Raw genomic sequence first — 22,202 nt, forward strand, 5'->3', positions numbered from 1 at the left:
TTTTTCATATATATTTTAAATTCCAAAAATGATTCTACTATTGATTTCATAATTGAAACATAATCGTTGCGTTGGTGGAAGGACTGAATATTTTTTATCGTTTAAAAAGTCTACTATTTTTCTATTCCTTTTGTCGTTCTTTCGTAGCAGGATGTAGAACATGGATTAGGATAGTGATTTTTAATTTGTCTTTATAAAAAGATGTTATCATTATCGTACAACATCGATACAAACAAGCAGATATTTTTAATTTAGAAGGATTGTAATTAAAATCAATGATCGAATTCCTTTTTTTCCAATATTTTTCTACAATTTGTATTTTAATTCTTTCCATACATATTTCAAGCTCCACGAATAATTTTATCGCGAAACTCTCAACATTTACAAGATTACAAATTTCAACGATTTAATTTTCCACTTTTTTTCAATGTTGAATCGAGGCCACGAGATATTAATATTTACAAAATCCTATTACTCTGCCTGAACGTTACGTATTGATGTTACATATATCGTCACTTCGCAAAGTAGCATTACACGTGATTCGTAATAATCGTTATTACATTCCAGTGAAACACGAAATCGCTTGGTTTTCGCATATTTCAAATATGGATCCTCGTTTAATTTTCCTTTATGTAACCGAACAGATCTGCCAGCGAGATGATCGAATTTCAGCTTAATGGGTTAACGAAAACTCGCGTAATCGTCGGGTAAACCGCACGGAACGATTAGTAAGTACTTATTATTCTAATAACTTTTCTATAGTTTTGGTCTTTACAATCACGGACTATTTTTTAGAGACTAGAATAATCAAGCGAATCAGATAGAACGATCTATCGATCGGCTTTGACGACGCGTGGTCCTTGAAAAACCAATTGAATCACTTGTCTGTTTCTGCACGTGAATATGAAAATCATTAACCATAACTGCACAGTGCTCCCAGATAGTAGTAGTGTTCCGCAGCTGAAAACAGAACAACATAAATTCATTGGAGAAATACTAAATCGAAGAGGGATAATAATCATCCTATTATCGTGGTAAATCGTTTGCAAAGATCTTTCACATGTTTATCATTTATTGAATATAAGAGATTTCTATGCCTCGAATATATTAATATTACTTGTGACCGATGTTACAGGTTGTATCAAAAGTTTCTTTCGTTTTATAAGGAAACAATAGATGCACGACATTTTTTGTTTTATATTATTTTATTGAATTATGTATGATCCATTTTGTTTTATTGGGACAGTTTTATCTCTAGTATGTCTAGTTGTCTACAATAGTCTCTTGTTCTAATAGAACAAAGTGGATCGTACATTTAATAAATTAATTCAATAAATTCGATAAAATAACTTTTCGTGCAACCTAATATTTCACGCGTTCTTTGATCAACAAATTTTAATCTCTTTACTAAATTCGGCGTTAATTTTATCTTTTATCTAATATTCGCGTCACAAGAGGATAATAATGCTTCATCTAATAATAATTACAAATTTGTCGTTTTAATAAAGGTAAATGCCTCCGACGTATTCACATAGCTTTCTTCATGCAAGGATTGACATTACTACGTGGCTTTAAAGTCGCTACGTATTAACAGACTGCGAATGTTTATGCATTTCTGGGCAATTCAACGATGCAAAAATCTACTAAATGCATGTAACGTTAAAAAATATATGAAATATCCAACGCGGTGCTTATCATAATATTCAGTAGAGAAATGAAATTTTTTTTTTAAATACATCCGTAGAAATATAAATAAGCGTAAACGTCCACGCAGTACACAACTACATAGTTTCATTATGATGTACTAGCTATAATCTAAATACACAAGTACATAGTTTCAGTATGACTAAGACCTCTGCAAGATTAACGCTAAATTAATTACTATTAAAAATAGTCGTTCCTTTCGTTCTGAAATTAATCGCGATAACTGGATAGTAATTATTACGTGAAACTCACAACAAAGGCCAGCGTATCGATTTGAATAAAGCATCCCGTAATTGCCACAGGCAGGCTGGCCCGATTGATACGGTTCAAAGCCGATCACGTTCCCGCTGCAATGTAAAATAAAACGTTAGAAGAAAAACGGATATGACTCGTCGCCTGAAGCTTCTTTAAATTGTCATAAATTGTTTACAAAGTGCTATTACAGTTGTACAGACCTACGGAGAATTATAGAAAGTTACAGTTACAGAGACTTACAGAGAATTATTAGGATCGTGAGATTTATTACAGTCATTAGTTAGAAAGAGCCGTTATATGGATATGAGTTGAAGAAGATAGTTTTCCATAAGTTATCGAACTCGAGGCATAGAAGGCTAAACTTTGGGCTTTGAGAAGAAATATTCAGATATCGATGGCTTACTGTACAAATGTTCTATGTCTACCTTTGCTGAAATTTGCTGTTTTTGTATGCAACAAATTCTCTTCTTCACTGTCTCTTTAAATAGCTGTATAATAATCACATTTATATCTACTTGATGAAGTTGTCAAATATAATACTTTCGTTTATTGTATCTAGTGTACTATACTGTACTGTATTATAAGTGTACTATCTGTATAGAAATATCTTCAAGAATTATCTTCTGATCTATCTTTGTCACTTTATGTTCCTAAAAGGGATCAATGTACAATTTGCAACCAATGTTATATGATCGAATTCATTAAAATGTTTGTTTATTTCTTTTACTTGTTTATTTGCTTTTCTCGATAATGCTGAGGATGGACATACGATATTTGTGCAGTAAGCAACTGTTTCGTCATTATTTCCATCGATTATCATACAGTTTTAATTATTTCTTCTCCTTTCAATGTTTTCTTTTATGTTGAACTCTCTCAAAAAAAAAAAAAAAAGAAAAGAAAAATTCAGAAAACTGAAAAGATTTGCTCATACGTCAATCGAGGGAATCTGAAGCATTTTAGGAATGTATTAAAGGTTTTTCCTAAAAATTCAATCGAACCACAGATTCGGGAAAATTGCGTATTCGAGGAGGCCTTTTCACAGTGGAAAAAGGCGGTACAGGCGTGTTCAATTTGTTGACAGTAATAAGCTACCGATCGACGGGAAATACTCGAGGAGCAGGGAAATTTATGGTTGGATTGAATACGCGTGGCGTTTCGTTTGGAAGCCTTCGACTTTTTCCACGAGGAATATCGGCACCAACCCCAATTTTCGTTCCTTTCTCACACTCTCAACTCGGTTAAAAATTAACCCATGACAAATACGATCCTTGTCCATTGATGTCTCTTTCCACCAGAGGCAAATAAATAATATTCCATCGATAGATTCCAATCTTTATCCAATGTTTTTGAAACGAAACAAATTAGATCGATATAGCGAATAGTCTTTTTTTGTACCGGATCTTTTTAATTAATTAAATTTAATATTCCTTGATAATTTTAATATTCTTATCCACAAAAATTATTAATACTCTTCTCCTTCATTTTTGTTATTAGATTAAATCATCTTAATGGTATGGCTGGCTGAGAACATAGTGGTAAAAGTCAATTTATTGCTATCTTTCATAAAATAGTGCTCTATATATAGCGTATAAAAATGTATGTATAAAATATAGTGATATTATATTTAAAAACAATTATATAAAATAGCGTTCGTTTGTTATTATAACTGATTAAAGTATGAAGTTACTGAAATGATACTTGTGACGATTGAAAGGCATATAAAGATTGTCTTGCTGAAAATCTTCACCGGACAAGCTAGATTTTAACGACAACCAGCTTCGACAAGGTTACTATTTCGAGTTAGTTTCGAGGTTACTATTTTAGTAGAACCAGTCGATTTTTACTCGACGATAATTCAGGGCATAGATTGTTGTTTATAATACTGTTCCCTTCTGTTGTAATTCTTGCTTCTACTGTTGGAATACATTGTTACATAAAAATCGAATATTGGAGAAGGATTGGCTTTGTTATTGATTGATAACAATTGAGGCAGCGAGAATAAGCCGAGTCAGATTTTTAATTTCAAAAGAGTCTTCTTTCTGGATCTTCCTTGTTGAAAATTTGCGACGTATCTGTGTTCGAATATCGAATGAAAGCGATTGGGCAAAGGAAATAGGGGAAATGGAATTCTCACCTGGGCCCATAGTTACAGACGTAGTTCTTGGTGTAGCCCCGGGCAGGATCGTAATAGAAGGAGTAGCCACAGCCCACCAGATATGTGTCACCCCAGACGAGCTGCAAGTAATTTAAAACCTGCTTCATCCCTTTGCATAGTCGAGATTTCTTGCCTAAGGTCTAAGGTCTCCTAGAAACTTTTTCACGAATTTCTCGAATGCTTTCCATTGATGCTTCCTATTACCTTGCTACAGGTTCTTTCAATTTTTTAAATTATTATGCTAGACAAACCTTTGTTTCATCTCTGTGATCACATTTTATTCCTTCATTTATTTACTTTGTTGTCTGTGAGTTAGATTGGAGTAGTTTTTTGGAATATTATACTAGACAAGCTTTTGTTCCATCTTTCTGGCATTACATTTTATTCATTTATTTATTTTGTTTTATGTTTATTTAATTTGTGAATTAGATTAGTGCGTTACTGGTGCTTTCATTTTTTCAAGCTAATAGTTGTCCCATTTTGAACTTAATGGTTTGTGGTTTGAACAAAATTTAGAATTTTTAGAAAATCATCATTGGATTATACTGATCTTTTTACAATCTTTTGAGCAATGCTAGAGCTTGAGAAACTGAAGTTAATGACATCTAGTTTTGGATAGAAAATTCCAATATTCCAAAGCATCTTCCATTATAACCGAGCCATAAAATATCGAGTCACTTAAAATATCTTAAAAATTGTTTCCGTTGACGTTAGATTCTCTCAGAAATTTCATTTCCATTTAACGTACAATAGCTATAGTGTACTATAGTGGCCTCCCATAATAGTTTCCTGGGACTCGCTTTTGCTTGGTGAAATCACAGTATAGTGACCTTTTATAATGGTTTCAAGGGATTGGATAGTACATCTAAGAGCAGCAAGGACAACTAACCTGAGTGTAATGGCCGGTGGCATCGCTATAGCCTGTTTGATAGTGATGTACCTCGTCGAACCAGCCGTTGATCATCTGGCGCCAGTTTGGCTGGTCATCGTACGGTCCCGGGGGCCTCGTTGTCCATGCTCGAGCCATATTTTGTCCCACAGAGAACCTGCCTGCAGATCGATCGTCGTTAATCATGATCGATAGTCTGTTTCACTGTGGACCGACAGAGGGTCGTACTCTCTGTCGGCTGATTTCATGTTTCACTAATTTATCGATTGTTCTACATTGCGTGGATCATCGCTGTTCAAGCTACGTCAATAATGTCGTGAAAGGGAAAGGAAATCTCTTTTGGATCTTCCGATTTCTCTCTGAATTTGTGTCACGAACAAGGTACACGAAAAGACTAACATTTATAACGGGGCCTATCGATCGTAAAAGTTAGCCGAATCGAAATACGCAAGAACATATACAATATGTGTTTATATGTATGTTCCTTAGAAGTTTAAACGCCTGAGGATATTTCCTATCTTTTATAAAACCTTGGTTTTCTATCGAGTAAAGTATTAGGCTGAACTATCTTTAATCTTTTCCAATCTTAAAGCAAATATTACACTACCTGTCTTAAGATATTTTTATCTATGATTTTGGAAGATTTTATGATTATTATGTAACAAGAAGTTACCGAGTTGTCGTACTGCTTGTCATTTCTCGTTCAAATTAATCAAGAGTTTATATTCAAATAAGCGGAGTCAATCGGTTGGAATTCAATCAACCGGTTACTAATTAAAATTTATTTTTGATAAATGAAATTCGTATAAAGGGATCTCTATTATAGCTCTACCAGATGCTTCGAGTTGTTAAGAGTGCTGTTGATCAATTTTGATCACGTGATTTGTTTCATGCGGATGTCCTTTTCATGCAAACGCTGGACAGCACAGCGTTGATCTACAGAGTGATTTAAAAGTAGCGTCCTGCTAATTAAAGGGGTTACAAGTAGTCATAGATCTACTTACGAACATTTCTGAGATCGTCGTGGATCTCAGCGCACCGATTCGTCCACCTCTGCGCCATGGCAGCCAATTCGTCGTCCCAGATCTGAAAAAAGTCCCTATCTCCTAGTAACAAATTTCCAAATCGAACTCTCGTAAAATTACATTAATTACAGTAATTACAGTAATTGATTATTAGGCAGCGGATGTTTATGCAAATTCGTATTTTAATGAATATAACTGAAAAAGTAGGACCTGAGCACTGATTTGTTTCACTTGTTAAATATCACAAGGTACTATACTTTGGATATTTTATATATTTTAATATACGACGTGTATTCTGTGCTTTCTTGCACTAAAATTCTCATAAATGAATAAAAATCTGCAGTTGATCTATTGTAGATTATATACAGATAGTAATTCTTTGCAAGAAGATAAAAAGGCGGGAAGTTTGAATAGCTTTATTTCTTACCATTTCTCTCATATTGGCAGCACTGGGTTGTCCATTGATCTGGCCCAGAGCCACTAGTTGTCTCAAGCGATTATGCTCGTCTAAGATAGTTTGTTTCTCTTCGCAGGATAAATCTGTGGATCCTATAAATAAATCCATAGATTTAGAGCAATCAAGTAGATCCACTATACCCACCAATCTACATATCACTATAAAATGGCGACAAAGTATTTCTAAAGAGATTGCAACTGGTTTTTGTTTTACATTTGTTCATATACAAAAGGAAGGTTGGAAAAATCTTCGACTCTTTTTGCATTTATGTTACGGCACGTGAGATCGTCAGTGCGCTGTGTCTCATTGTCTGGCCCCTCAATAAACCTAAGGCCCCATCATAAACTGAATCTTTTAACTTAATCTTGTTAGCAGTTTCCATTTTTGTATTTTCCTGTAGCAACAGGTACTAACTGAATTACGAACTCGATTGTTCTAGACATTAGTTAAGACTGGCAAGTTCTCCTACCCTCTGGGGCACTCTACAGATGATCTAACGCGAATAGAATCTTTGGAGAATAGTTAGAGATTGTCCAGAATGATTCAAAGCAACGTTCAAACAATAATATGAACATTCTCTGGTAGATTCTGATTAAGAACTCGAATAGTGTTCTTTTTAACATCTACAGGATGTTTCAAACGTTTTGTGCAATTATTCAAACGTAATGTTAATGTAAGGGATTCTATCGCCTTGTTGAAATTGTCTTTTTTTCCCGTTCAGTCTTCCGTCCATTTTCTTGGCCAGCTGGATTAGCCAACGTGCCGGAAAACTTTCCAGGAATCTGCTTTAACGACGTTCCCTCTGTCTTTCGACAGACAACTTTCCTGCTACCGTATTCTTTCGCCTAATAACTTTTAGCTCCTCTACGAAGACGAGGAATGCAAATTTCTATCCCACTGGGACGCGAATCGGCAATCGAATTTCCTTCTTGCAGCTCTGGACAATTTTTAGTCACTTTCTCGCCTTACTTCCTCGTTTTAGCAATTAATATCAGGTTATTCAAAAATTATATCTAACATTGTATAGATATTTATGCAAATTTCTATCTTTTAAAATATAATTTAGAAAGCAGAACCTGAATAGAAAATTTTATTTATCCATTAAACATGACAAAGAGTACCATACTTTGGTTATTTTGTACAGGGTGATCCGTAATTCATGATGCAAATGGGGTCAAGGAGATTCTATGGCAAAAATTGAGAACAACAAAATTGCGTTGAAGGCTTCATTTTTTAAGGAAAATCGAGCTTGAAAATTTGTGGAATATTCGTGAATTTGACCAATAGCCGGCTGGACAGGAATAGACAGAAATCGACAGGAGGTTATGTTACATTCGAAAATAAGTCGAGAGGGTGGAAAATAGACAAATATAGATTTGAATATATTTTAATCAAGAAACGCGTGTATTAAATAAATTTTCAAATTCGATTTTCTCGAAAATAAAATTTAAGATGAAAGAATTATATTCTACATATTCGACTTATTTTCACGGGTGGCATAACCTCCAATCTATCCGAATAACCTCCTCTCTAACTGGGAATCGAGTAAATTTACGCATACTTTGCAAATTTTCAAACTCGATTTTTTCGAAAACTACGCCTGCCACGCAATTTCGTTATTATCGAGTTTCGTCTTATTCTACAGCCACGGCCCCATTTGTACCACGGATTACGCGCCATCCTGCATTCTTTGCATCTTCGGTACGTTCTGCGCGTCTTTGTATAAAGCTTGGAATTTTCATTAACGTTATAGCTATTAAATTATAGTAATACTCGGCACCGAATGGGTCGAACGTAAATGTAGAGTTTCGCTATCTCGCGTATTGGAATTTTAGATGAAAATATTCGTAGGCGGAATGAGAAATTCGCAAAATCCGAAATATCGTAATTCTCCGGTGATGCGTGAAACGAGAGTTCAGCACGAGTCGTTCGTTTTGAATAACAATTCGCGGAGCATCTTGGCGTTTATTGCACGCGCGCGCCCACAAATTTACGGATTTCCCGTAATTAACCGGCAACTGCTTTAATTCGCAAATGTAATCGAATCTCGTGGCTGCTCGCACGGCTGAATACGGTATTTTTACCATCGAATCGATGTTCGCCGTTCTATCGAAATGTAATAGATTCCAATTTTCTCCCCGTAAATAATGTACGAGCTGAATTATTCATGAAGCTAGGTCGGCGCACAGCTGGACGAAAACCGGAGCAATAAAGTTACCTTGCTTCTTCTGTCCCTCTTTTCCCACCTTTATCTCTCCCTTGTCTGTTTAATTACGGCGAATTTGTTCGATACTTACGGCAATAAAAACAACGGGACTTTACATGAATTTTGTCTAACGTTTCAATTCGTTCCCCTCCTCCTTTCTGTTTTCTTTTTTTAAATACACCTATCCGCCGTACAAAAGGCTACTCTTACGACACGGATTTGCCGTAACATGGTAGAAGAATTGGGGGATATCCCCGTACAAAACGGCACGTAATGAGAATTTTTAAGTACAGGCACCTGTCGTGCTTTTTATCTTTCATTCGAGCAAGCGCGTGCGCTGCATCTGATTTTACGATATTGAAATTTTGGAACGTACGGAATCTTCGAGTATCGAAATTTTTAATGCATTTTTAGATCGTGATTTATGAGGATTTATCAGAACTCACGGAAGTGCGAATAGTTTAGAACAAAGGACGATGGACTTACACGCTACTTTCGAAATGAGCAGCTCAATTGTTATTGATTGTTTTAATAGACATATTTCTCTTAGTTATGAAAACGAAATGGTTTACTTTTGTTAACTTTTGGAAGCTATTTTTTGTGCTAATTCTTTGTTTCGTATAATACGAATATATTTTAAATGACACCTGTAATTTTGAATAGATAGTTGTTTTTACTTTCATGTTATTTTATACTTATTTTTAGTTATTTCAAGATAAGTAAAAATATCGGAATTTAAATTTCGACGTGAGACTAAAGAATCGACGTTTCGTAGATACCTACGTCTATTGTTATCCGAAAATGAGATTGCGAAATTAATTCTATATCTAGCACGTGTTTTTTCTATTTAACTGTCGCGTCGCCGTGCCGTCGATTTTCCCGCTATTTTTACCTAGGAAATATTCGGCTAATTTTGCCTCTTAATAGACACGTTTCCTTTTTTACGACGAGTCACATATTCTCGGCTTTACCGTAACGACCTGAAATTATTGAAATTTCGAATAGTGGCACGTTCGCTGTACAACATCAGGTTACCACGGAAATTAAAATAATTTTCTTTGTTTCCATTTCCTCCAATTTTCCGCGTTTTCGTCGTTTGAGAGCATAAAAGTTACTAGAAAACGAAAAGAACAGAGAAACAATACGCAACGATAAATATATGTATGTCATATGATATCACATGACATATTCATATAATATAATTGTATTATATAATATATTCAACGATATATTTATATCAATGAAAGTTTTCCATCCGAGAGTTAATCTATATAAATTACTAATTGTTTTATAATTTTCAGTCATTTGTCACTGAAAATTGATTTCCTTTACCGTTCTATTTGATATTTGATTGAAATTTAATTAGAATACCCACGTCATACGATTAGAGCTATAGAAACGACGAGGCTCGAGTATTATTACGTAAAATCGGTGGAAATAAAAAACGATCTAGCGCGACGGCGGATCAGTTGGCAGCACTGGGCGCGGATTGGTTTCTTTTTGCAGCGGAAATGAGCAGGGCTTGGCTGGTACGTAACGATTCGACCGACACCTGCTAACTCCATTCTCTTGTCGTAGCGCCTGGTTAAATGGATTTCGTGGGAATGGACTTGCCAGCTTGTTAAATAAATAGTCCCTGGCTGCTGGCCTCCATTCAAAGTTTCCCAGTTATTTCCATTCCTTCAAGGGAAGGCCTGCCCGATCACTCGACCGTCTCAGTCGATAATTACTCTTGCAATACCGATTCTTCCCGCGACCTTGTTGTCTTTTTCCTTCAATTTTAAATCTTCGTTACTAGAAAAACAATTTTTTAAACCTAAATTCCCTCTTTCTCTCTACGTTTTTTACGGCTTTCCCGTCGCATTTGCCGTAAGTACTTTTCTACCTTAAGAATTATAGCGCGATGTCTTATTAGAAATTTCGATGCCGGACAAATTTAGTGCTTTTTCATTATCCTTAATTTTTCACTAGATAAATAAATATCCCTATGACAAATATAACGTTCGTTCTTTCGCTATTTCGTGTATTTTCTCTCGAAGCTTTCTTTCTTACCAACCAAAGTCTTTCTCAGTTTACCACTTTTTGACACTCTTTCCCCTAGATAAATATCCCCACGGCCGAAATAATATTCTTCTCTTTGCTTTCTCTCTTTTCCCTATTTTTTATCCGACTTGTCTTGGCAAATAAAATCGTTCTCATATTGCAGCTTTTTAATCGAAACAATAGAGGCTGTGGGACAGCGTCCCGACCGGACCGGAAACGAGTCGCTGGAATTGAGGGCAAGGGAAGGAAAAGAGCACGGCGCATCTCCGCGAAATTTCGAATTCGGTGCACAGTTTCCCGATGCTCGTTCTCAATGGGAATATTCACGAGCGGAACGAGATACGCGATCGTTGAACGAACTTGACTAATTGCCGACTGGAAACTGTTATTCAACGGAGACCGAGCGGTGTGTCAGGCGCACCGCAGGAACAAAGGAACCTGCTTTTTCCGCGGTAATTGGAGGATCCCTGCTTTGAGAACATTTAAAATGCCCAAGGTGCGGAACAATTACGCGGCCAGAGGAAAAAAAAAAAAAAAGAAACGTTGAAAAATAGAAAAGAGGTCGAAGAAACGAACTATCGGTTCTTGTCGAATGGTATTGTTATCTACCAGAACCAATCGGAAATTAATTCGGTCGTTTAACTGTCCAGTATCGTAAATATATATGCTCTGTCCATAAATCACCGGACAATTACTCATTTCCAACAAAATGGTTGTTAGAACGATGCAACATAAATACAATTTACCGGCATCGTGCAGTTGTTTAATTTTGTGAGATATATAGCAACTCTACGATAATATCCGAACGTTGAATTAAATACGTACACGTATACGATAATAATAATTATAATAATATAATAATAATTTACAAACGGTACTCCACGCCAATATCGATGACCTTGAAATACACGGTCAGGGACATGATTCTGAATAACTTTTCCCTATACGCGTTATCGTCGCTAGACCTTAGTTTCCGAGGTACAGGGAAAAATATTTTATTACAATGACCGTTACCAATATAGTGAAAAATTGTTACTATAGCGAAAGTTACCAAACTTTTTTTCGTCCGTCACTGTATATAGTAAATTACCAAAACTATATTAGAGAAATATAATGAAATTATATCGATGATTATATTAAGTTGAACAATAAAGTAACTCGTTCTTTGTTGATCCGTTCAAAGGAGTTCAAGCGCGGTTCACCAAGGCAACGCAAGACGCACGACAAAAATTGGTGCAATTTGGATGGCACGTTCTACATCTACCATATTCTCCTGATCTTGCACGCTCGGATCATCGCTTATTTCGCTCGTTACAAAAATACTTCAACGATGAGAACTTGCCTTCTTTGGAAGATTGTAAAAACGAATTGGTACGTTTCTTTTCCTCGCAAGACTAAGCAATCCTACGCCGATGGAATAATGAAGTTGCCACAATAATGGCGAAATGTGATGGAAAGGAAGGATGCGTACGTTCATTGGAAACTATACACGTAAAGGAAAAATCATACGCTTCAGTTTGGCCGTGAAAACGGTACGAATATTCCGGAATAAACAATCGGAGGTAAATTGGACGAAATCGTATTGAAAAGTTAGATGAAGCGTTAAAAATGCAGCGTATGGTTGCATTCATGACTGGAACTTGAAATGACTTAATTATAGCTAGACGAGAGTTAAGGATATTTAAAAGTTGCTTATGCCTAGTCACGTTCTTATCGCGCTTGCTGAAGAGCGTTAGACGAACTGGAAATCACGGAACACGGTTCCGTGGCGATTATTCAAATCGTGCTTCTCGACGAGATGAATCACCTGCACTAGAAATCCACGTGCCACGGACAAAGCGTTAAAACTGTGGAACAGAGGCAAGTGCAAAGATCGAGCCAACGCTTTCCGGAGCAAATTCTTCGACCCTTACACAAACCTCTGTGGTTAAACGAGCGTAGAGTGAAGAAATTATTTCGTGACCACTGGGACGTTGATTGTTCCAGATTTTTTTCTCTAACGATAGAATGGCTAATTCTTTTCTATAGAAGATTTCGGAATTTTGTGGTCTTTTATGTTAATTCTCATTGCTCTCGGCTATCAAAGATTCGTTGCTTCTTTTATTTCGTATTTTTCCGATTTTTCTCACATAATTAATTATCAATCGTTAAATTAATATGATTAATTTTAAAAATTTAATTAATTTGCACTTTGTCTAATTTTTTTCTGCGAGTTCTCTAATTTCTAATTTCTTTAGAAATTCATTGATTTAAAGTTTTCCATCTTCTGATTTCATATTAATTTTTCCTATTTACAATTTTCTTAGTTTTTTATTCCATAATGTACAGTTTTCATAATTTTCTAGCCCTAAATTTCTGTCTTTGTGAATTTCTTTTATTACTTCCATGCCGAGTTTCTAATTTTCCTAATCTCATTTTCTAATGTCCAATTTCTATAACCCTCTAACTTTTCTAATCTCCTAATCCTGAATTTTCTTTATCCCTGGTATTCAATTTTCCTAATTTTACATATCCTAATTTCCAATTGCTCTGATTTCCATTTTACTTAGTCATATATGTCCCAATTTCTTCAATTTCCCATTTTCTCATATCAATGTTTCCAGTTTTCCCTTTCCTCAATTTCTAATCTTCATTTTCCCTGACTTTCCATACCCCAATTTCCAATTACTCTTAATTTCACATTACGTAACTATATATGCTACAATTTCCCATTTTCCCATATCAATGTTTTCAATTTTCCCTTTCCCCAATTTCTAATCTTCATTTTCCCTGACTTTCCGCATCCCAATTTCAAATTACTCTTAATTTCACATTACGTAACTATATATCCTACAATTTCCCATTTTCCCATATCAATGTTTTCAATTTTCCCTTTCCCCAATTTCTAATCTTCATTTTCCCTGACTTTCCGCATCCCAATTTCAAATTACTCTTAATTTCACATTACGTAACTATATATGCTACAATTTCCCATTTTCCCATATCAATGTTTCCAGCTTTCCCTTTCCTCAATTTCTAATCTTCATTTTCCCTGACTTTCCATACCCCAATTTCCAATTACTCTTAATTTCACATTACGTAACTATATATGCTACAATTTCCCATTTTCCCATATCAATGTTTCCAATTTTCCCTTTCCCCAATTTCTAATCTTCATTTTCCCTGACTTTCCACATCCCAATTTCAAATTACTCCGATTTCCACATCGCTTAATTATATGTATATGTCCCAATTCCCAAATGTTCATAATTCTATTTTTAACATAACATGCAATAAGATCTTTACCGATTCACTAGAACTAATAAAATCTGAATTATAATCACTTACTCATCATAGTTTTCCCGGAGCACGATGGCCACAGATTGTTGGCGGAGGCCACGGAGACCACGGTCAAGATCAACGTCAGTTGCCTGGCATTTCTATCGAGCATCATCTTCTTCAATTGCTAACTCACGTCCGTCAGCAGTTAATTCGGATTTTCCCGCGTTGCACAACGAAAAAATTGATGCGTAAGTCGATAAAATGCTTATGGTTGCCTTAAATACGTGAACATAGGTCAATCGAACTGTAAAATCGGCCGATTGACCGGTGAGAACCGGTCGTCGGAAGCAGACGGACTAATAGCTTAGCACGGTCGTGCGACTGCCTTTATATTCACCTGTCTCATGGCTTGGACCGTGTAATTGTTCGCGCTACCAGTTTACATGGTGGGGACCGGTTGCATAGGTCAGGGTGACTGGTTTCAAGGCCATCGAGGGAGCAGCTTTTTGTTTAACAGATCGGCAGAAGATTAACAATATCCTGACAATTTTCAGTCGTAAAGAATTAAATGTCAGTTAAGCGGGTATTAGAAAGGTAGGATCAAAGCCAGTCAGATTTTGCTTCCATTCGACTTAAGGTCAATGTCATGTTTAACCATGCTACACGATCATCGAAATTTTACGTTTTAACACAATATTTCATCACGCGATTGAAACGAGATAGGATACGTACCGATAAGAATGTTGCCATATTTTCTTCAAACTTGAGATATTTTTTAACGCTGGAAAAATAAAATTTAGCCGGAAATGGCAAGATCGAGAGACCAGGATTGGCAATTGGATCTATGTGTACTTCTAGATCTAAGTCTACGTTAGGTTCTATGAGAATTAGGTCTAGGTCTAGGTCTAGGTCTAGGTCTAGGTCTAGTTCAGTTTACAGCTCTCAGCTTTGCGAACCGATATAGCAGTTATAAACAATTATTCACCACTCGCTCTGACCACATTTATGAGTCTATGTATGATCATTGAATAAGCGTTCGAAACTTATGCTTGCGTCCAATGCTATCTTTATGCGTGGACTTAAACTTAGAGATAAGGATGAAAAACGGTAACGACAAAATGCCTTTTAACGTTCAAGTTCAGCCATACCATACAGGATTATCGGAATTTCCCTCTCGTGAGTCTGTGGCTTAGTACACGTGATTTAACCTGCACTCGAACAAATCGTAATGTTCTCAAGTAATGAATTTTAAAAATGTGATCTCCTCGTTTCACCTGTAATAAATGTATTTTCTTAGTCGATCGAGATTCAAGTTAGATTAGAACAGGCTGCAGTTAGACCAAGAAATGGAAGCTTGAGATAGGTTTGGATTAGATTTGAGTTATGCACGAGCTGTAGACTTCAGTTAGCTTTGGGCTATGCTTTAGTCAAATCAGGATTTTAGTCACGTTTTTATTAAATCTGACTTGGGCAAGGATTATGTCACTGTCAGGTGTGATCCAGGATTCGATTATACTTGAGTTACGTCAGGATTTGGGTTATGTTTATATCAGCTCTGAACTGGCTAAACGTCGCTATTAAAACGACGAATTTTTTCCTGCGACATTCACTCGCGCAACTTATCGTTCTTCCAGCAGACTGAATTTTTCCCATCAACTTTTCTACCAAACTAGCCAACATACGCGCGCAGTACGTTTCTACAATTGTCGTTGCAGCTCACGTCTACGTAATGTAGAATTAACAACACCTCCGCTGATTCACTTTCCAGTTGATACATCCGCAAGTGAAGATAGACAATTTTGAAATTTCTGAAAGGACGCCGTGCTCCCCTACAAACGCACTGATTATTTCCAGCTGTCTAATTGAATCGGTGAGTTGAAGAACAGCGCGTATACGAAAGCCACGTTTTCAGACATTTCGATGAATAGCATTAGTTTTCCCTTTTATCATCAACGCTGTTAATTTTACAGTGCTCTCCTAACTTAAATACGGTCATGCCAACTCAGACGGACGTTCATGTCTGTCTACCTGTGGTTCAACGTTATTCCTAAGTCTCTTACAATTCAAATAAAACCATTAGACCTGTGCTGTTCCTGAGCTCGATACATGTTGCACTCGGCAAGCTAAAGAAAACAACACAGTGGTAGAAGATACTACTTAAAGCAAACTCGGCATGCTGTTAAGAGAATTAGTCGCCGTCCTGTCTGCGAACAGCATCCTTCCCGTAACAAATTTCTCGATAGAACGTTAACTGTTCGCTTGATGTTCTCAATGTACTTCGTTAACTTGGTCACATTTTGTTTTTCTTCTCGTTAAACTCAAACGACTATCATATATCGTATATGTATTTTTAGATTAATTCTTCGTGCTATTAATTCTTCGCATTGGCGTGTAGTTTTACGCATTTACATTTCAATTTTAACGTTTCTGGAAAGCGTCTAATCACTTCTACCGTTCATCGACTCATCGGACCGATTCATTTCAATCAAACGTAGTCTGCTGACAACTATCTTCTCACAGATCTGTATGTAACTTTCTAAATGTCTCATGAATAATAATTTTCTGTATGAAGCTTTAATGGTCGATATTCGATCAGCTGCTGGAATGCTTAAGTAATTATTGAAAGCATGCGTCTAATAGTTAATTAGTCCGTAAAACGTTTCGATAATGTTTGCCATGCTTTTAAGCGTTAATTATTTATCGATGTTCCAGAATGTGTACGCGTGAACCACGAAACGTCTATCTTTTTCCCTTCTCTCTCTCTTTTTTTTTTTTCTTTTAAATGGAATAAAGTTTCGAATAGGTGTATCGACCGGTTCTATCGATCGACGTTGGGGAGCCAGCAGACTGCCAGGCTCCAGTATCTCGAATGAATTATTCCTCGCGAAGCTGTTTCTCCGAAACGATTAGGTATTCCAGTCATTTGCATGTCCAGACTTTGGTCTCCATTATTTTTTACTTAATTCCGAAACGAATCCACGATTTATAATACTCTGAGACAATTTCTTCCGAAAACCAGTTCACAGCCGTGTCTTCCTTTCTTCCATCAACAAAAAGACACGAGCGAATTTTTTCTCGCAAAATTTCGTATTCCCTGGAAGAGTTTCAGGGATATTTTTCTTCGCTTGAAAAATCTGACTCTGTGTAGAGGTAATTTTAAACTCGAGGAGAGACTTTTGGCGAATCTTTATGGGCAAATCGTTAAGATAAATGGCAGGAAGCTAATGTGCTATCGATCAACGTTCTAGGAGTTTCTACGCATTTGACAAAATATCCGATATTTGCTAGATATAAATATAGTTCTTGATCGATGAAAGTACGTTCGTCGTTTCAGTTTCGATTCGATGGAATATTCGTGGCTCGAAATGCTGAGAATTAACATCAGTGAAATAATTTCCTGTCATAATGTTGAAAATAAAATAGAGATATCGAATGGATTGGATCAGACGTCCGAAGACTTATACACGGTTGTATATATTATACGAAACATTCTGAAATCTCGTTAGCACTGTGTCGAGGCACGGGTGTCTCGATTGTAACAGTAAAGTTTGGAAGCAATTCGAAGATGTGTGCGAAATTTACAAGACATTTATTGCAAATGTACAGTTAGTAGGAAATTAATAGAAATTACGTAACGTTCAAATTTTGAAGCATGCAATTAGCATGGTCTAGAAAGGATGATCTCATTAAATTATTATTTTATTTATTAATATAGCGAATAATTAATCGTTTCAATATTTTCGTGATCTTTGCAAAGTATACACTGCCAATAAATATTTCCCAACTTCTATGCATGTTTTTAAATTTATTAAAAATTTGTCCGATATCGGTCATAGTCTTGTCTCGTTACAGTGCTAATGAAGTTTCAGAATACTTTGTACAGTGTACGCGTAAATAGTTCCTAACGGTGTTCGAATATTTCCCTCAGTCACAGTATATACATTTTTACACAGCTTTCAAATTTTACTACTACAATCACGATAGTCTCTCGTTACAGCGTCGATGAAGTTTTAAAATGTTTTGTACAATGCACGCTGAACGAGTTCCTTTCGTCGGCCACCGTGTATACGTTTTTCGACTGGCTTCATATTTTACTATTATAATCACGATAAGCTCCGATGCCAGTGAAACTTCAAAATGTCTCGTATAGTATACGCGTAAAGAGTTGCCAACAGCGTCGGAATATTTCCGCGAGCCACAGTATACACATTTCTAGATTCGTCTCAAATTTGACCATTACATAATCAAGATAGTGATCTTGCACGACAGTGGCAAGGAAATTTTTAATGTTTCGGACATTATAACGGACGGAATATGTTCGTAGAAAGATTTCCGTGCCAACTGTGGCAACAGTTTTGCGAGCTATTGCGGATATTTTAAATGTTGAACGTGAGGTAGAGCGAGCGGTTTGTTAAACCGAAAGTTAGCACGAAATGATTTATTTCGCCTCGAACGTGCGAAAAGCGACGCTGCTAGCGAATGCACGGCGCATCAGGCCCGTGCACTTTGGAATGCAAATTCCTCCGCCACTTTGCGCGCCACCGAGAAAATTTTCTCTCGTGGTACGTGCCCTGAGTTTCGCCTTGTCTACTTCGATTTATCTCCCGCGAACGCCTCTATCGCTTCTCGCTACTCTGTCCTCCGGCTTCTCGGAACAGCGAAGAAAAAATATAACAGTGGCGTAGAATTTCATTTCCTTCCAGTTCCATTTTCGAGCGCAGCAACCTTTCTCTCGGGATTCCACGTCAGTTTCATGCGTTGAAATTTTCGAGGGTCTACGAAGAATACGGAAGAATTTAGGAGGAAGAGAGTTCAGGCTCATTGGTTACTTACGTCTCGATACTAAATTTCTTAGAGCGATCAGGATAAAATAAATCCCACGGACTAAAGGATTCTCAACGAGTAACTTGGATAACAAGTGTTGCAATATTTTGGAAAAATTAAAAGGTTTTGGTGTGTTATGTTTCAATCTGTTACAGCACTAGGAACAAAATATAAACGGTGAATGCTTGAAGGAAGATTCGAGCATTCAAGGCAGTAGAATTTTGGAACGATGCAAGATTTTGGAATTTTATTCAAGCTCCATTTAAAAATACACCAGTGACCTTAAAATCTAGCGAAATACGAGCCGCAGAAAAATATCAGGCTTACCGTCGTATCTGCCCCTCCAAATCAAATAAAGGTTTCTCGTATTTGTTCCCATCATCGATAACGCGAAATGTCTCGAGTCAGCTGAGACATCCTGCATATAAAATTACAGGGAATCTCTAAACAAAGAAACTTTTATTCGAATGACGAGTTAACAGGTTGAAAGATCAGGTTCTGTCGTTCATGATTCACGAAACTCTATTCGCTAAGCTAATCGCTTTACCGCGAGTTTGCGTATGACGTAACTTGGCGGACCTAGCAAAGGCCAATCGGAATTTTTGTGCGATTTCTCGAGCGATCCCAAGTTTCCACTAACTTTTCGACGAAACGAACATAGAAGAGGAAGAATCATCAACTGGTTGGCAGTAACGCAATCGGGTTATCGATCAGGTTCTAAAAATATCTGATAGTTAAATGTGGTTTGCCGTGTTATAACGGGTTTCGCGGACCACTTGTCCTTGTTTCAATCAAGAAGTTGTGTTGCTCGATGGAAACGGTCAAAGAGGAAGCTGATCCAGAGGAATCCTCAACCTTCCTCTCTGACTAAGTGTCCAATTGATTTTTCTTTTTTAATTACAACCTTGCATCCAGCATTTCCTCTTCCACTTTTAAACAATTTCAGCTAATATTTCAGAATTTGGCCGGTATCCGATTTTGTTCAAACTTTGGTATATATAAAAAGGGTTATTTAAAGAGGTAGAATATTATGAGAAAAGTGTTGCAAATAATTCTGCAGATTAAGTGGTAGAAAGTAAACAGCAAATGGCTAAAAAATAATTTTAAGATATATTAACAATAAATTCGAATAACGAAGAATAATAAATAGAGAATAAGGAAAAGAATGGAACTTACTGGCCAGCTGGCTCGTTGTCGGATAAAGAGAAAAAGCTTGTTGGAGTGTGTTCATGCTCTTTATTCTTTATAAAGATTTATCACCGCTGCTGATGCTTGCTTCCGTATTGAATGAATTCTCTAATAAAAAAAAAAGACAAAATTGAACACGAGTCTTAGGTTAGGTTTAGTTCTAGTATAAAATGAAACATATTTACAACACTTTCTTTAATGATATTCTAAATCGATTTTCTAAATATCGATACTGACACTTGCTTGACCATTCCAGATAAAAATGACAGAATATAACACGAGTTTTGGGTTAGGTTTAGGTTTAGGTTTAGTTTCAACGAGAAGAGATTAAAAGCACTCAGAATCGTTTGTAATATCTTCTTTCGTGACATTTTATCTTTTTAAATAACTACACTGCCACTTGCTTGCACACTAAACGAATTTTCAAATAAAAATGAAGAAGTTATATAGTTAGTTTTAGGTTAGCTTTGGGTTTAGTTATAATATATTGCGTACGACGGTTTTTAAAATGATATTGTACCCTTTAAATAGCCACGTTCGATATACTGTAGTTTAAGAAAAAATCGAAATTGTACGGTATTAACCAATTTCAATTAATTTTTCTCGTACGATTTTAAATTCCAAGCATAAAAATGTATTATTCTCTTTTTCTACCGTTAACGAAGAATGGCACGTCTATCGACTTCATATCGGATATAAAATCGATTTCCAGGGTAGAAGCGAGGATTGGCTGACTCTTTTATCGAAAAATAAAAGTTCTACGACTTGTCATCCAACGTCTCGAAACGATCTGAATAAAAATCGACGCGTATAGGTTACCAACTTTCCTGTCTCTTCTTTTTCTATTTTCCTTCAACCTACAGTGGCGTGCAAAAATTTCCAGATAAATTTTTCGCTTTATATTCGAAGAGCGACATCTAATATAATTTTAAGTAATATTGGGTATAAGGGTATGATAAGTAAAAGAATACATATACTACACCTACACATACATACATGATACATGCACATACAATACACGAACATTATATTGTCTAGCTATACAGAGTGGCCCATAAGTCACTTGCTCGGTTTAAAATCTTATAACTTCTCTTCTATCGTATACCTGTAAATTTTTGTTTCAGATTTGTGGTCTGTTTTTTATTTTTTTTTTTTTTTGGATATTTGTAACGAGAATATTTATAACGAAGCAACGAGTAAAAATAATTGAATTTTATTTTCGAAATCAATGTTCCATATTTCTAACGCTGTTCCAACGAAAAATGTCACGCTTTTCCACCTAGATAAATATATTAATGAAGAAGATACCAAGTTTTGGATCAGAGAAAACTCAAAAAATTGTTCATCAACGAGAACCGTAAAATCTGCGAAGATTGCTGTTTGTTATTACGTCGTAAAGAGTAATCGGACCTTATTTTTTTTTCAGAATTTTCACTCGCTGCTCTATGGTGGATTTTTCCCATTATAAATTTCCAAGAAACCAAACTTTGCAAATCTGGAACAAAAATTTAGAAAGATTTAAAAAGATACCGAAGAAGATTTAAGAAGAAAAATAAAGTTATACAACTTTTAAATGGAAAAATGTCCCATGAGCCTGTATCAGATGTATAATATCCCTTAAAATTCTTTATGAAAATTTATCTGGCCGGAAACTTCTCCACGCCACTGTATTTCCAACATTTTACAAATTTTCTATCGTGAATTTATCATCGTTTTTGTACGATGTTTTTAATAAACCTTCCTTGTCCTCGCAGGCTCCTTAAATCAGCGTCCTAATTCCAGCTCGTCAGAAGTTCGTTAATTAGGCCCCCCCCTCCCTCTAATTGGACAGGCGTTAATCAAGGATTGTTAATTAGCCTCTTAATAATCAGGTCTTCCTTGGCCGGCGTTTAATTAGGGCCTCGTTAATTCGAATTTTCATTTGCGTCAGGTTAATCGGCATTCATTAATCAGGTTTCTGATAACAATTGAAATTTCAAGTGGAACACGGACGTGATTCCATTCCAACTTCGTCAATTCTGCAATCGATTGTCGATCGAAATCTCTCGTATTAAAATGGACATATAAATGAGAAAGCATGAGACGCTATTAAAAAGAAACCGGGCTGGTTTTATAAATATTTATTAATTATTCAGCGAATATTTTATAAATATTATCAATGTTCCAATCTAAATTTGGTTACCGTCTCCTTCGAA

The 22,202-nt window shown here is 36.1% G+C and overlaps 1 protein-coding gene and 1 long non-coding RNA gene across 2 annotated transcripts; both read right to left on the reverse strand.

Annotated features, from left to right (window-relative positions):
- Nucleotides 1-318: 318 nt before the first annotated feature.
- On the reverse strand, nt 319-14,375 carry LOC139994602 (venom allergen 5.02). Its single transcript, XM_072017423.1, has 7 exons — nt 14,062-14,375; nt 6,456-6,577; nt 6,008-6,089; nt 5,004-5,164; nt 4,094-4,194; nt 1,957-2,051; nt 319-960 (listed from the first exon to the last, which is right to left on the reverse strand). The coding sequence occupies exons 1-7, from the start codon at nt 14,165-14,167 to the stop codon at nt 914-916; spliced, it is 714 nt and encodes a 237-aa protein (XP_071873524.1). The 5' UTR covers nt 14,168-14,375; the 3' UTR covers nt 319-913.
- A 3,393-nt stretch (nt 14,376-17,768) lies between these two features.
- Nucleotides 17,769-21,094, reverse strand: LOC139995330 (uncharacterized). The gene is made up of 4 exons (XR_011801946.1): nt 20,528-21,094; nt 19,996-20,115; nt 19,367-19,909; nt 17,769-19,260 (listed from the first exon to the last, which is right to left on the reverse strand). It is a non-coding gene; the product is annotated as an uncharacterized lncRNA (long non-coding RNA).
- Between the last annotated feature and the right edge of the window lie 1,108 nt (nt 21,095-22,202).

Source organism: Bombus fervidus, chromosome 15, assembly GCF_041682495.2.
Source record: "Bombus fervidus isolate BK054 chromosome 15, iyBomFerv1, whole genome shotgun sequence".
NCBI lineage: Eukaryota > Metazoa > Arthropoda > Insecta > Hymenoptera > Apidae > Bombus > Bombus fervidus.